The 15,439-nt window shown below is 38.8% G+C and overlaps 1 protein-coding gene across 1 annotated transcript; it reads right to left on the reverse strand.

Annotated features, from left to right (window-relative positions):
* Positions 1–9,763: 9,763 nt before the first annotated feature.
* LOC142056375 (GLIPR1-like protein 2) lies at positions 9,764–15,256 on the reverse strand. Its single transcript, XM_075091082.1, is given in 4 exon segments — positions 9,764–9,938; positions 12,259–12,298; positions 12,300–12,499; positions 15,179–15,256. Coding segments are annotated over 4 exon segments (426 nt in total). The 3' UTR covers positions 9,764–9,830.
* Between the last annotated feature and the right edge of the window lie 183 nt (positions 15,257–15,439).

Here is a 15,439-nt window from a genome sequence, read left to right on the forward strand (position 1 = left end):
TATTTTGTAATAATGTGTTTTGTAATTGTTTGTGGAAATTAAAAAAATCTTGCAATTGTTTTGTAATAATGAGGCTGTGAACAGCCTCACAATGAACGGGGGAGGCCACCAGTATGTGGCTGGACTGCAGGTAGTTTTACTTAGTTTTCACTAGGGGCATTTGTACAGTGCTGCTTACTGCAACCATGCCCCTTGGCCTAACCAGGCAAAATCGTAATGCATTGCTTGCTGCATGCTCTGAACAAGGTGCGGGGATGTCATGTGCACCAAAGCACAAGAGGTTGGTAGTTGTTCCTTCCCCTGCAGTGCCTACCTCCTGCCAGTCACATCTACTTTGCCCCTCAAGGACAGCCTGTTTCACTCCCTCCTCTCAAGCAAAGGATAAGGGAAGCGTGACGCACTCACTGAAGGGAAGGCTGGCTCCTCCCTTTGTTGATAGATCTGCTAAAGATTGTGAAGGGAAGAGGGATAGGCAGTGATAAAGCTGTGGAGACAGCCGTCTCTTGAACCATATAAATACCTGAAGGGAGGGTGTATAGAAGATGGAGTCAGGCTCTTTCCAGTGGTGCCCAGTGACAGGACCAGAGGAAATGGTCACAAACTGAAACACAGGAGGTTCCTCCTCAGGAAACATTTTTTTTTACTGTGAGGGTGACTGAGCACTGGCACAGGTTGCCCAGGGACACTGTGGAGTCTCCATCCTTGGAGAAATTCAAAAGCCATCTGGAGATGGTCTTGGGCAACCAGCTTTTGGTGGCCTGGCTTGATCAGGGGGGTAGGACCAGATGACCTCCAGGTGTCCCTTCAAACCTCAGCCATTCTGTGATTCCTTGATGGAGCCAGAGCTTCAGCAGGTTGTGCAGGATGAGGGATTTAGCATGACCTCGACCACATAGATACAGGAAGCTTGGTACACAGTGTAAGTATATGCCTAGTTGGACAGGATCTCTGGTTATGTTCCTTGCCCTTCATACATGATTCAAATTTCTTGATCTTAAATTACTATCATTTGTCATATGTGTTTCTGTTTAAATTCAAGGCATTTGAAAAATGAGGTTTTCTGCTCTCCATCATAAGCCTCTTTTCACAGGGTAACACCAGAAATGGTTCGTGCTTGACAGCAGCACAGAAGCGTGAAAGTTCAAGAACTGCAACAATACTATTGGAATATTACAGAATACTATTCAGGAGTCTCCCAGGCGAGGATATGGCAAGCCATTACAATCCGCACCCGCTGTTTTCAAAAAGGGGGTCTAAGAACTATCTTTTCAGCCATTCATATATTTCCTCCCAAAGACAGAAAATTGGGGGAAAGGGCAAACTATATGTATTTTGTGTGGACTCCAGAGGAACCAGCACTAAGGACAGAAACCTTATATCACAAGTACAGGAAAGCAGAAAGAAAAAATATTTTCATGGATGGAAAACTATTTCATTTATTGAAACAGGATCCGATGGCACCACTATCTGCACATCATTCAGTGTTGCAAATTCCACACTGCATAGCTCAGGAAAAACACTAAAAATTCTGTCTCAGATGAAAGGCCTACTGTCAGCCTGGCATAAATACGGCCAGTAGGAACCAAGGTTCTTCTAAAGCTGTGGGAGACCACAGAGCTCTTTTTCAACTTTGCCTTCTCTCCAAGGCATAGTCTGATGGCCATAGTCCTAACTGTAATGGAATTACTAAATGACAAGAAGGATAGTTATTCTTAGGGACAGGAATTACTCTGTTAGATATTAATTTCTTCCAGGCTAGGTTTGAGAATGTAATCCAAGTTTTAAATAACAAAACTTGTATTTGAAAAGTCTGGTCTGTATTTTAGTAATTTTAGAATAGAAAACTTATAGAAGAAATAGCTAGCACATGCCTAATATTAATCTACAATAAAAGTCTAGCTTATTTTCTTTGAGACTGTTTTATAATCAGTATTTTTATATAATCAATGGAATTATCAGTATTGATTTAGATAATAAATTGGAATGTTTTAGACCTAAACTGTCAATCACACAGAGAAAGAAAATATAAGACAAACTAATTCCTAAAGTTGAACTCACAGAAGCTTCCTTTAAGCTCAGTTTGAGTACTGAACATTAAGAAAATAGCAGAATTTGTCTTTGTGCATATTTTTATTTGTTCATTTTACAATAATGGTGAAGCATTACCTAATAATAATGAACTTTCATAGAGTCATTTTGGCATTCACTAGACACTAGACAATGTAAGATACAATCAGGAAAGAAGTTTCAGATTCTTGTATAAATTTGATCTGTCTTTTGGAGAAAGTGAAATTAAAGCATATTAATGAAAGACTTCACATCTTGGATACAGAAGAGTATCTGTGTTGATTAAATGGACTTGAGCAAGTTTCAAGATAAAGAAAATTTATTATTAAAACCTTAGAACACTTACAAAGCAGGAAATATGCTAATATGTCTAAGTAATGGTACACATGAAAAAAGAATATTAAAATTAAGCACAAGGTATAGAGGGAGTTAGGAACAAAATAATAATAAATCTAAAGCTTCACGTTTTGAATGAGGAACAATAAATTCATTATCTTATAAACATCAAGTTGTACTAACTTTACAAACATCAAGACTTCTAAAGAACCATCTTTCTCTAAAATCTTCTTATTTTATAAGTTTTATTCAGAACATTCTGTCACTCTAGGAAACAGCACTGAGTACATAATATGATGCTAGCTTTCTCTCAGCATCTAAATTAAGCAATTGTCATTTCAAATATTGGCTTAGTATGAATCATAACAGTTGTTTCATTGACACATACTTTTCTCCTTGAATTCCAGGAATCGAGTATGTCATGGCTTTGGGAAATCTGGTATTTAAAAATAAGGCTCCAAACCTTACCAGATACACTTCTAGCTTAATATTTTCCCAATATGGGTTTTACCCACATATAATGTAACTTTTTTTTTTTCTTTGGCACGTAGCTTTTTCTAAGAAGCATAAAATCACAGCAACAAAATTATTGTCAAAAAGTTGTTTTAAAAGTCATGTCAGAATTACTTTCTTGCTTAATTCATTCACGAGTATCTTCAGAAGATCGCATGTATTTCAAATCCAGTTAGGTGGACATGTGCATGTTTGTTAAGTGGTTTTTGATAAAGTAAACAGCTACAAAAGCAAGAAACATCAGTGATGCTCTCAAAACTGCAAGAGTGATACAAGCCTCATCGCATACAATTCTGAACTCCCAAGGGGCGTGCCATCTTGAATAATCTATAAATAACCATATAAGATTTATTGGGAGTATATATATTTAAAGTAACTGAGGAAATAAGTAGCAGTGTAAAACTGTAATGCATACACTTTCTGGATTTCCTGGAAAAGGGGAAAAAAATAAACAGTTTTACCAGCAGCCATTATTTATCTTTCCTTAAATCTTTACTAGCTAGCTAAAACAAACTCACCAGATTTACAGTCAATAGAATTTGAAAAACTCCGAGAATTCCCATTGATCAACCTTACAAATAAAAAAAAGCTAAAATGTTTTGATAAAAACTAAACCCAATACTTCATAATATTAATGTCTCCATACAGCTATTATTATCTAGAACAATGACATGGATGGGGAAGAGGGGCATATTGTACAGCCCCTTTATTTTCAGTCTGAGCCCCCTCTCCTTTATCTTTCTCAAAACAATAAATACTGTTAGTAATCAGAATATACACATGAACTACTAAATACTATCAAATACAATTTTATGGATGAGAATAGGAGACAGAGTGTTTCCAAACTGCGGCCTAATCCTGGGATCGAGTATAACCTGGTATTCCTTGTATCTGTTTTTCAGAGGTGTCTGCTACCTAAAAAATGAAGACCTACAGGACTGCTGAATGTTTTTAAAACTATACTAACATATATATTGAGTAAAGACAATAACTAACTGTTAAAGAGAAACCACAAGCCTTCCTCCCCATTTATTAAATGAAACTTAAATCATATGTCCTAACATTAGCCACAGGAAACTTCTAGCTTGTCACTTCCCAGTAGGTGGAAGTTGTGAGGTCTAAAGCTTTCTTGAGAGACCACCTACTGTCTCTCCGTGTTTCACTCCGTCAAAACATGATGCATACTTAGCAATTCATGACACTAATTAATTTTCTTAACAAGAACAGAGTTACAAGAATTACCCAGTTGAAGGAACGAATTCCATTCACCATGGGGAAAATACTTTATAGCTGGAGAATTAAATCAGGATGCAGTCCCTTCTCCTACAGACATAACCAGGTGAGAAAGACAATGTGCTTCTGAGAATAACTTCTTTCACAACTCTAACAAGAATTACAGACCCAGAATGCGTTCCCCACAGTTACTGTGACTGCTTACAGACCGTACAAGCACCAGCTATACTGATGCTCGAATGTTATTTTTCTGTGGCTGCACAAAACAGTCACAACAGACTCAGAAACTGCAATTTTTATATTTTAGTCTAAATACAACTGATTTTACATTGGTACGTGGACTACTAAAACAGAATGTTCTGGGTGGAGCTTGGTTTTAAGTGAGGAAAAATGAAGATTTTAGAGTGGAAAACTTTAAAGCTGACACACTCCCAAATAGCTTAAAACAAATTATTTAGCAAAAAAAAAAAAAAAAAAAGAAGAAATAAAAGCAATCTTGTGAGCAACTTACTGTTGAATTATAACCTTGAGAAAGAAGACCTTCATTCCACAAAACACAAATGTCAAAGAATAAGTATGCAGTCTTAGCAAAGACACTGGGATCCTCACATGCTTAAGTACCTCATCCAAGTGGAGCAGGAGTGTTCAGGTATAAAGATCAGCCTGCAGTACTTACCATTGCACGTTCGCAGTAAAGCTCCTTACCCATATAACTGCTGAAAATGACAATGCAGATACCATCATCCTGGCTGCCTGTACTACACAACTAGGTAATGGGAAACACATCTATTCTATGCTGCATCCGTTCAAAAAGAAGCAGCAATGCTATGTGTTACAGCCTAATCCTAGGAACACAGGAGCAATTTAGTCCCCTCAAAGGACTGTGGACTATTACAATTAGCTTTGTTTGCCACTCTACTCACCTCAGTAGTGGGCACTGTGGGGACTTTTCCTCAAAGGAGATAATTTGCCTCAAGACCTGTAATAACTTTTTTTCAGGATTCTAAGTCTCTATTTACATCCTATATACTTTTCTATATTTATAAACAAGAGCTGCGCACCAGACGTACAGATGTAAGAGTTGGTATAATGTTGTTGTAGAAGACAGAGGGAGAACACCCAAAAAGATTACCTGCAACTTCCTTGCTACTATTCTTCTTTGAAACGTCTTTTATATGCATTTACACACAGATATACTGTTGGCCTGAGTTTTATCCCAGGAGCATCTACAGCGAAATATTGCAACATTGTGCCCTGACGTGCAGTCCAGGCAGTAATTAAATAGAAGGAGGATCTTATGATCCCCAGAATCAAACCTAAGCTTTGAACTTGTCAGAGAGGAGCGGGAAGGAGAGTTGTGAATATATGTATGCATATATAAATATCTCAAAAATAAAAACTCACAGGTTAAGTAACATATCTTTTGGGTGATTGTCTGCATATACACTCACAGCATGTGTGATTCCAAACAGTAGCCCATATAGTTGGTTATCTTAAAAAGGGCCTCAGAATCCAGAATAAGGAAGACTGAAGGACAAAAGCATTGCTTCTAGAAGCTCTGGCAAGAGCATAATGCCTCATAAGGGCGTGAACGCAGACCCAGTTGGTGACTGTGCACATTTCAATTGCAGGAATGCAATACAAAGCAGCCACAGATGTTGCCTGAGCTGCAATTCAGCAAGTCTTTCTTGGTATCAAGGCTTCCACTGTAAGCAAAAATTACACTATTATTTCACACAGTTCATAATCCACAGTGAAATCCTCTTTGAGAAGACTCATAGAACTCAGCCACAGATCCAGAGAGATTAAAGACCTTGCATTTTTCTCTGAGAGGCCCCATCTTGTCATTACAAATGAGTAAATCCATCTATCTACAGATTGGTTAACACCTAGGTTGTACTGCCTCATAGAGAAGGTGTAAGGAATGGGAAAAAAAGGCACAAATTAACTTCTGGAGAGAGAAAAGAAGTCACTCTCACAAGGATCTGCAGGTGGCTTCTGAAGACTATGTTACTTAAATGAAATAAAATATATGGGAGACTATCATATGGGCTTTAATTTAACTTGTCTTACTGGTCCTCTAACATTGTAAGTCCCCCAGATTCTTCAGGAGAAACTGAGTCCTAAAAATGGCAGATTCAGCCACTATCAGAAACTGGATGTCACTTACCTTTCTAAAGAGGTGGTAGAGACCTGGAAGGTCATATTCATGGAAAGGTACAATAACAAAAAGGTGATGAGCTGTTATTTGTATTCCCAAAAGCATAGAAGTATCACAGATTATAATTTTTTCTTAGAACAGAAAAACTGAGAGGCATCGAGTGAAGTTGGGACAAGGCGGTAGATTTTCCCACATCTGTTGAAAGCCATAGCACATCTCTTGTTCTGAGGATGCTGTGATCCACTGACTAGGAAAATAGGGATATCCTGTCCCTGCCAATATTCCAGCATCTCAAGGAATCCTCTTTTGATGTGAAAAGGTGAAATGACAGCATTTGGATTGACAGCACTTAAAACTCACAAAATACAGGTACTACCTGTAAGACAGACTGATAGGAATATAAAAGAGGGTACCTTGCTGTTTAAAGGCATCTTATTCTTTTTAACAGTGTTGGGATAACCTCAACCAATACAAATCTTAATCTGAAACTGTAAATACAGCTGTTCTAATTTTGCAAGATGTGTCACCATCAATTCACAACGGAAAGGAGTTATAAAGTCCTTTGCTCTAAAATAAGTGGAAACTTACAGCTCCAAAACCAGGAGAGGCTTCCCCTTCTGCTAAAGTAGACTTAAGATAAAGCTTCCTAAAATGCAGTAAAATAGAAGTACAAGTAAGAGCAACAGTCTGAATTGAACTGAATACATCTCCTCAATGACATCTACAGTCGGCCTATCTGTGAAGGTATTTGGTATTCCTAACCACTTTGCAATACAGTCATCCTGGTAATTTTGATATACAATTTCCAAATGTGTGAGAGAAAATTGAGCATGAACATAAAGACTTTCAGCTGGGATATCTGATCTGCATGCATTAAACTAGTTTCCCTAGAAGTCAATGTAGGATTAATCACTGTCTCCTGTGAAAGACAAATTAAACGAACAAACTTTAAACATGAAAAGAAAATAATTAGAACAGGATTTGGAATAGGAAGCAGAGCTACCACATGCTAGTGTCTTGCAAGGCTTTTTTAAGTGTCTCAACAGAGACTTCCTTCATAGTATAGAGTGGAAACTATGTGATTTCAAAATGACTTGAGCATCATAAATATGTGAATATTGTGTAGTTTTGGAACAAGCTGGAAGTCTCCAATGGAGGTCCTCTGGTATGTCTCCCTGGGGCTGGTGAGTGCAAATTCTTCCTGGTACTTAAAAAACAATGCTAACATCCAAGCTGAGACACCAGTGTTTCACTGGATCCACTGAATCCAGTTCAGATTGACGGGTTGCCTTCAACTAGCAGTGCAGTGAAGGCTCCAGAAACTATCAGATGTAAGGAGTCTTCTGACATCATGTAAATGTCACAGCACCTGTATTCACATAATGCATACAACGCTTGGTAATTTGGTAGTTCCAACTGATCCAATATCTTGTGAAGTGATAAATCACCACAGTATCTAGCTAGTCTTCACTTCAGGATTCACCAGATTCTTTACGCTTCTTGCCTTTAGCCATGATTATCAGAAATGAGACAGATGTGAGTGCTCAGTTTTTCTAGTTTGGACTTTCTGCCTGTGGTGCAGAAACTGAAGAGCTGGAACAGAAAAAGAAACTAGGCAAGTGAAAACAACTGGGTAAAAGAAAATTATTAGTTGGGAAAGCTCTCTAGGATAGTCGAGAAGAATGTCCAGTAAGCTACATGACATCCTACTAAACCCTTTCAAGGGCATTTCTAAGATTCTGCTACCCTTCAAACGAAAGGACTGTCTTGAGGCTCTTCTTAGAGCCAAAGGTTTCTTGGACATAAGAGGAGATGATTCATCTACCAAGAGGAGTGTAGGTAGAAGAGATGAAAAGAATAGCATGACAAACAGAACCTGGTAGCAAGGAAGTGGCAGCTAACTTTGGGTGTAAGAATGATGACAGGACAGGGCACATTCCAAAGGAGTGTATGCTTCTTTTTGAACAGAGGAAAGGAAACTGGGCATCTCAGACATGGACGGTCCCAGCAGCAGACCTTCAGAGATGACCTATAGACGGTCTACAGTGTAAAACTGCTACACTGAATAAAGTAATTTTGGCAAAGTGGTCCCTAAATTGGTGCATCCTCAACTCTGAAAAGAAACTGCTATCTAGCAGGGTAACTCGGCACTAAGGGTCCAAACCTCAAGAAGGAGTCATGAAGGTCAAGTTGGAAAAGCCTGTTCCAGTATCTGGAGTGTGGTGATGGCTGGTGGCAAGGTTAAAGTTTACCTATTTTTCCAGACAGTGTAGGAAGGGAAAAGGCTGTTAGAAGATGGTCTGTCTGCTCTAACTCCACTTGTTTCTGTGGTGACGTAAAGATCAGCGTCCTTGGTATCAAGCAGTGGACAGAACAACAATGGCATGTTAGACCTTATCTTAGAAAGCTATTCAGCTTAGCTACCAGTTCCCCAGGATGTGCAGAACAGCACAGCAAACCAACAGGGTATGTTACAGATTAGAAAAGACTCAGGTGACAAGGACTTACAGACCTCTGTTGATGTCAATTAGTCATTATTCTGAATCGGCAACTGGAAATATTTTAGTTCATATTTTTAAAAGAAAACAACAAAGTTCCATACCCTAGCAAGTTTGAAAATAACAATTCAAGTACAAGTCCAGTTTTGGGGTAAAGGGAGACAGGTGGAAAGAGCTCAATGAAATTTTTAGTTCAGGCTAATTGAACTCCCCAGTAATGGCCCAGGTTAGCTAGAAAAACAGTTGTCATGCAGGCTCACAAGCTATGTATACTTCAAAAAATGTCAAACAGATTGCATGTGCACATGCTTGATTATAGACTGTGCATTATCATGAGACAAAATATATTCTTTTAAAACTCTGCCTCTGTGTTTTCAAACTCTTCCTGCTTTAGGAAGAGCACTGGCTGGGGCCTATGTTTTTTCATGATACCAATTTAAATGTAAAATCACATGTTGCAGTTAGCTTTTTCTCGCATTGATCATCTACTGTTTTCTAATGCTTAAAGAATATTTGGTATAATCACAGCTATTAAATGGGCAAGAAATGATAATGTAATTTTATTTTACTCAGTTGCACAGAAAGGAAAAGCAACTGATCTAACAACTGTGCTATTATTTCTGTCATTTCTAAAGATTAAAAACAAAAAAAGAAATTCAGTGTAAAAGCTAACGTACACAACTGCAAGAGGTAATTCCAGCTCTGACAGCAGTTGCCTGCAGCAACTTTCTCATTTCTTCTGCTTCATATGAAAAACAAATCAATGAAGTGGAGCACGAACTAAGTTTGGGATTTGTTTGCTTAAGATTGGCACCGAATGAGATTCATCAGTAAAGTTAACAGATTAAAAAACTAAGCAAGTACATATTCTGGTGCTCATGGCTCTCTTGGTAACTGAATTAGACAACCATCGTTTTCTCTGATTGCATTTACAAGACTACCAATAAATAAAGAACCCAATTTACTTTCAGCTAAATGTCATTACAATTGCTTTCTTTTTTTTTAACATTTAAACCAGCAACTTACCATGGTGAATAGTTGCAAACAAAATTTGCTGCATTTTGTATTCCTGCAGCTTCCTTACAAAGAGTAACAGCACAGCCAATTTTATATGAATAGTCCCAAACAACCTAAAAAACCACAGTTCTAAAATAACTTTAAAACTACACTCAGTGGTTACCTAGTCTAATATCTAGAAAGTTTCTGTTATTTTCAGGGATCCTGTATGTTATTTTCATTTTGCAATATCTTATCTGTTTATTAATTTTTAAAAAATTGCTGGTAAGTGAGCTTTTTAAGATGAACTTCTAAATATTCACCCTTCAAGAAGTGACCTATGCTGCAAGTTTCCAGAGCCTTCTACAGAACAATTTCAGTAATTCCAAGGAATAAAAGGGAAATTAGTGGCAACTACCCAACAGCTCCTTTAATTAATTTCAACATTCATAACTCAGAAGCAAGAAGGGCTTCTCCTGTGTGCTAGAAGTGGTCTGGCTGATTACTACTGTCAACTTAAGTCTGAAAGCACTGCACATTTTCAGACTGACCAGTGTTTCTTCCATACTTAAGAGAAGATGGTTTACTATCACAGTTTGAGCGTCCTCTGCTTTTTCCTGGAGATTCTTCTTATACTTTCTGCATATGACTAATCAAACTGTACTGAATTCAGGTAAAAATGTTTAACGATATACCTAGAACATCTGGATGATCATACATTCTACATCTGGAAAACTTAAAAGACTTACTGCATTACCCTCAGTATCTCCCCAGTATGAAGAGTACAGGCCTCAGACTGACAACCTCATTTGAACATCCCCACAAGTTCCATCTCTTCAGCTATAGCTGCAAGAATCAGTTATGTTCAGAAGACATAACCTTTCTTAGAAAAGGATCTTAATGTTTAATGCTGTGTTACCCAGATCCTTGAATAAGGAGTAAGAATTTCAGGGGCCTATATGTAACAGTTTCATGTGGTTTTTTGTGGATTTCCACCATTTTGAGATTTCTGTGCTGTGGTTCTCTTAGCAGGCCTACACAGCCCATCCATTGATGATCTGTAAATTTTACTCCTTTTCAGTTTTGTGTCTAAGCTTTCAAGACCATGATGGCTCCTGGATCATGCAGGGTCTTTGCTTATCAACTTTGAAGAAATATGTACTTTTACATGTTCATTGGTGTTTAGCCCATGTATTCTGCTTGTTTTTACCAGTGATTAGTTTCCTTTGTAGTCCTGCCTGAAATCATGCCTGAAATGCATGAACATTTTGACAAAACTTAACTATGTGTAACAAGAAAGAAGCAAGCAATCTTAATCAGGGGAAAGAACGCTTAGAAGTGAACATCGATCCAAGAAAAATGTGCAAAAACCTCCAGAATTCTATGTAGACAAGGTTGAACAGCAAATTTTACCATGCTAAGAACTACCGTGTTATGTAGCTTTTTTATGATTTCTTATGCCAGAGAAAAAAAAATATTTTCCTGAGATATTGTGTAGTTCTAATCTTCTAAAGATTTATTGCCCAATAAACAGCAAAACTTAGATCCTCCAGTCTCGCTTTTGAGCTTGTTACAGGCAGAACTAGGAGCAGGAAACAAGAAGTAACACTTGAGGAGAGATAAATGAGACGAGAGACAAAAAGAGGTGCAAAAAGTCCCAAACAGAAAATGCTTTGTAAATGATTCTGATAACCTGAAGTATTTTCATTTCACAGTCCAAAGTCCACTCAAAAAGAACCTCACAGCTACCGTTGTGTCTAGTAACAGTTTCACTGTAAGTATGCTGCATGGTATTTTCATCTGTAATTTGCACAGAAAGCAGTCTAAGCATGTTTGAATACTGACACAAGAAACTAAAGAGTCACTTTTACTAGATAAGATCTGACTTGACATTAAAATTATCTTCTGTTTTAGGTCAGTGAAATATTATGTGTTTGGTCATAGATGAAACATTCTACTGCAAAGCTTATTTTTTAAAATGGGAAAGAATAAATCCATTTAAAATAATAAGTGTTTAAAGAAATGCTTTACTTTCTCAGCAGAATGAAGTTTCTCAGAATTACCACTGAGAAATTAGAAATGTATCATGAATTGCCTCTTTTGTTGTTGATGCTCTTTTTTCTCCCTTCCTTTTTTATAATATTTATAAAGAATACAATTTACTTCGGCTGGATTTTCTCCTTCTGCTAGAATTTCTACTAAGGAGTTCCCACAGATATTCTGCAATTACTGTGATTATTTCAAACAGCATCTCCAAATTTACAGAATTCAGAACTGTGTGGCTTTGCAGCTAGAGAACTTGAAACATTTATTTTATAAAGTTCATGTAGTACTTCTAGAATGAAATGAGGAGTGAGGCTTTCAATGAGGTCAATATTGTGCACAAGAAGAATGGATTATTATTATTAATCTGGTAGGCACTATACAGGACATTTTACTGAAGGTAACTCTTACCTGAATGTAACGACCACAAACATTAGTACTGCACTGCAGAAGTATAGAATCTGACCTCATCATACCACGACTTAACGGCATCAGCAACATAGAACGCTTTACAGCTTCCAATCCAAATATTCTCTCCAATAGATGTGAAGTTAGGATGGCACTGATGTTTCTTACTTAAGTATACGTTATGTTCAAAAATGCATTTATTTGCCCATGCCCTTGCAGTCCTTGCCAAAGCTGCAGCCCAGGTCTGCAAAACATGAAAGGTGAAACAGTTGTGCAATGTTAAGTTACAACCAGATCTTAAAACAATCAGATAAAACCAGTCAGGCAGTAAAGTACAGACAGATATCATATGCTGGAGTTTCATAAAGACATACTTTCCCTTATTTAGGCAAGCACCCATTCATATGCTGGAGTTTCATAAAGAAATACTTTCCCTTATTTAGGCAAGTATGCATTCATATGCTGGAGTTTCATAAAGAAATACTTTCCCTTATTTAGGCAAATACCTGTGGTTTATTTTCATTAACTTTTCCTGTTGCAGCACAGAAATATGAACTAATTTCATTATATGAGTTTCCTCCCCTTTCACCATTGAAAATTAACTTTGCAAGAGCAGTTGCTAGCAACTGAAAAGATGTTTGAAATGCACTTTTCTCTTCAGATAAGAAATTACTGTCACACTAATTAAACACGAAACTTTTTTTTTGTTGAACAGGTCATTAAGGATTTCTATTTGGTACATTAAAATTAATTCAAAACAAAAATGCACAGCTACTGTAGATTGAGATGTATAAATATTTTAGGTATTTAAAGACAGCCTCCAGAAACAAATACTTACTCCTTCTACAGTTAAGCTTTCAATATACATCAGTGCATTTTACAAAGACAGCTTCATGAGGTAAATATGCCAATGTTTGGCCAGTAACTCATTCTGCCACTCTTGCTTCTTTACAGTCTGCCACCGCTAACACAGCTTCTGATTCCTGAACATGAATGATCTTTGATATTTGTCTTCCAGTCATGACTGTTTTTCAGCAAGTTTCTTCTATCATTAAAATACCTATTTTTATGTCTTAGGTAGAAGATCCTGTGCTTTATTGCCTAGGTTTATTGGTCTTTGTACATTTCAGTTCACTCTTAGTCTCTATGTGGACCTTACTATAACTGCACTGGCTGCTGCTGTTGTGAATGGGTGATTTAGATCACTTAAAGAATCATCGTCAAAGGGATTAGCAAACGTGGTTTATATATGAACTTGTACAAGTGTGACTTAACAAAGCTAGATGGCAAGGTTCACTCTATTACTGTACAGCACAATCTTATCTGACATTCTGGCTTCGAATCCACCCAAGCAAACAGCGTTCTTTGCCATCAGTATCCGAGTATGTGTGTGTTCCCAAGCCTTCCTCAGGGTACTCATCCCTTAGCTGCTCATTGCTCACAACATTTTCCTCTTGAGGTACCAAGTAAACTAAATGTCAAACATCCACTTTTTTGGCATCTTCTTCAGTTTTGTTTAACCCTTTCCAGCAAAATTTTTCGACTGCAATTTGTTTTGGGTATGACAAACAAAGATTCTTCCTTGCCCCCAGAAATCCCCTTCAGCCCCAGCACTGCACTTTATAGAATCATAGAATGGTTTGGGTTAGAAGGGACCTTTAGAGGTCACCTAGTCCAACCTCCCTGCAGTGAGCTGGCACATCTTCAGCTAGATCAGGTTGCTCAGAGCCCCGTCCAACCTGACCTTGAATGTTTCCAGGGATGGGGCATCTACCACCTCTCTGGGCAGCCTGTTCCAGTGTTTCACCACCCTCATTGTAAAAAATTCTTCCCTATAGCCAGACTAAATCTACCCTCCTTTAGTCTAAAACCATTACCCCTTGTCCTGTCATAACAGGCCTTGCTAAAGAGATTGCTCCCATTTTTCCTATAGTCCCCCTGTAAGTACTGGAAGGCTGCAATAAGGTCTCCCCGCAGCCTTCTTTTCTCCAGGCTGAACAACCGCAACTCTCCCAGCCTGTCCTCATAGGAGAGGTGCTCCAGCCCTGTGAGGTACTAGAAACTTGTCTCAACATTGTTGGTGGGACAAGTTTCACTACCAAAGCTTAATCACCAAGGCAACTGAGCGGGACAGTGGTCGCCAGGGCAGCCTGTTGAGTCCTGCCCAGCGGTAATGTGCGCATCCTGTTGTCTTGCAATACATGCCCTCTGCGCATGCGCCTCAGGCCCTCTAGAACTTTCTAGCACCCTCTAGTGACAGTACTGGGCATGCGTCCCACCGCCGAGCAGGAGGCATGGATATGAAAAAAGTCATTGACTATGCAAGAGGACAATGCTATAAAAAGGGGAAACCCACGAAGAGTGTTCTGGAACATCCACCCCACCAGTGGGTTTGAAGATACATTGGACTGCGCCAACAGACCGCACGGAAGGATGGATGGACTGACCACACAGACAGAAGGATGGGCAGATGGACCGACCAAGCGCCCGGACTGCCACAGATCCGTGGTGGTAGCTATTGCAACACTCTCACACTCTCTTTCTCACTTTTTTTCCTCTCTTCCTCTGCTCTTCTCTCGCGTATTTATTGTTGGCCAAATAAAGTGACTTGGCACTTGACTCCGTTTTGAGTCTTCTGTTTCCAAGAATGTAAAAGGAACCTGGTAACGATAAAACACTGGAGTCAGTCAGAAGTTAAGCCCAGCTGCCCCCAACCTCCCAGAATTATCTGAGGTTGGTTGGAAAGCAAGGGGCTTTAACCTCTGCCAAATTTTTCAACCCAACAGTGGATCGTGACAAGCCCTCTGATGATTTTTTGTGTCCTCCTCTGGACCTGCTCCAACAGGTCTGTGTCCTTGTTGTGTTAGGGGACGCAGCGCTCCAGGTGGGGTCTCACCAGAGCAGAGTAGAGGGACAGAATCACCTCTCTTGACCTGCGCGCTTCTGATGGAGAGCCGAACTCTTCTGGATCAGTCCTGCTGCTGGACCGTTGCTTCTTCATGAGGAAAAATTCCTTGGGGTGAAATGTGAACATCTCCAGCTCTCCTGTGTCACTGCATCCTCCTACAGCATACCTGCTGTTTCTAGACTCACCTGCCTACAACTGACTCAACTGACATCAGTATTTCCTATCAAATAAACGTGATGCTCTTCAAAGACAAAGCAGCCATGCCATCCTACTCAC

The sequence above is a fragment of the Phalacrocorax aristotelis genome, chromosome 1 (genome assembly GCF_949628215.1).
Source record: "Phalacrocorax aristotelis chromosome 1, bGulAri2.1, whole genome shotgun sequence".
Taxonomy (NCBI): Eukaryota; Metazoa; Chordata; class Aves; order Suliformes; family Phalacrocoracidae; genus Phalacrocorax; species Phalacrocorax aristotelis.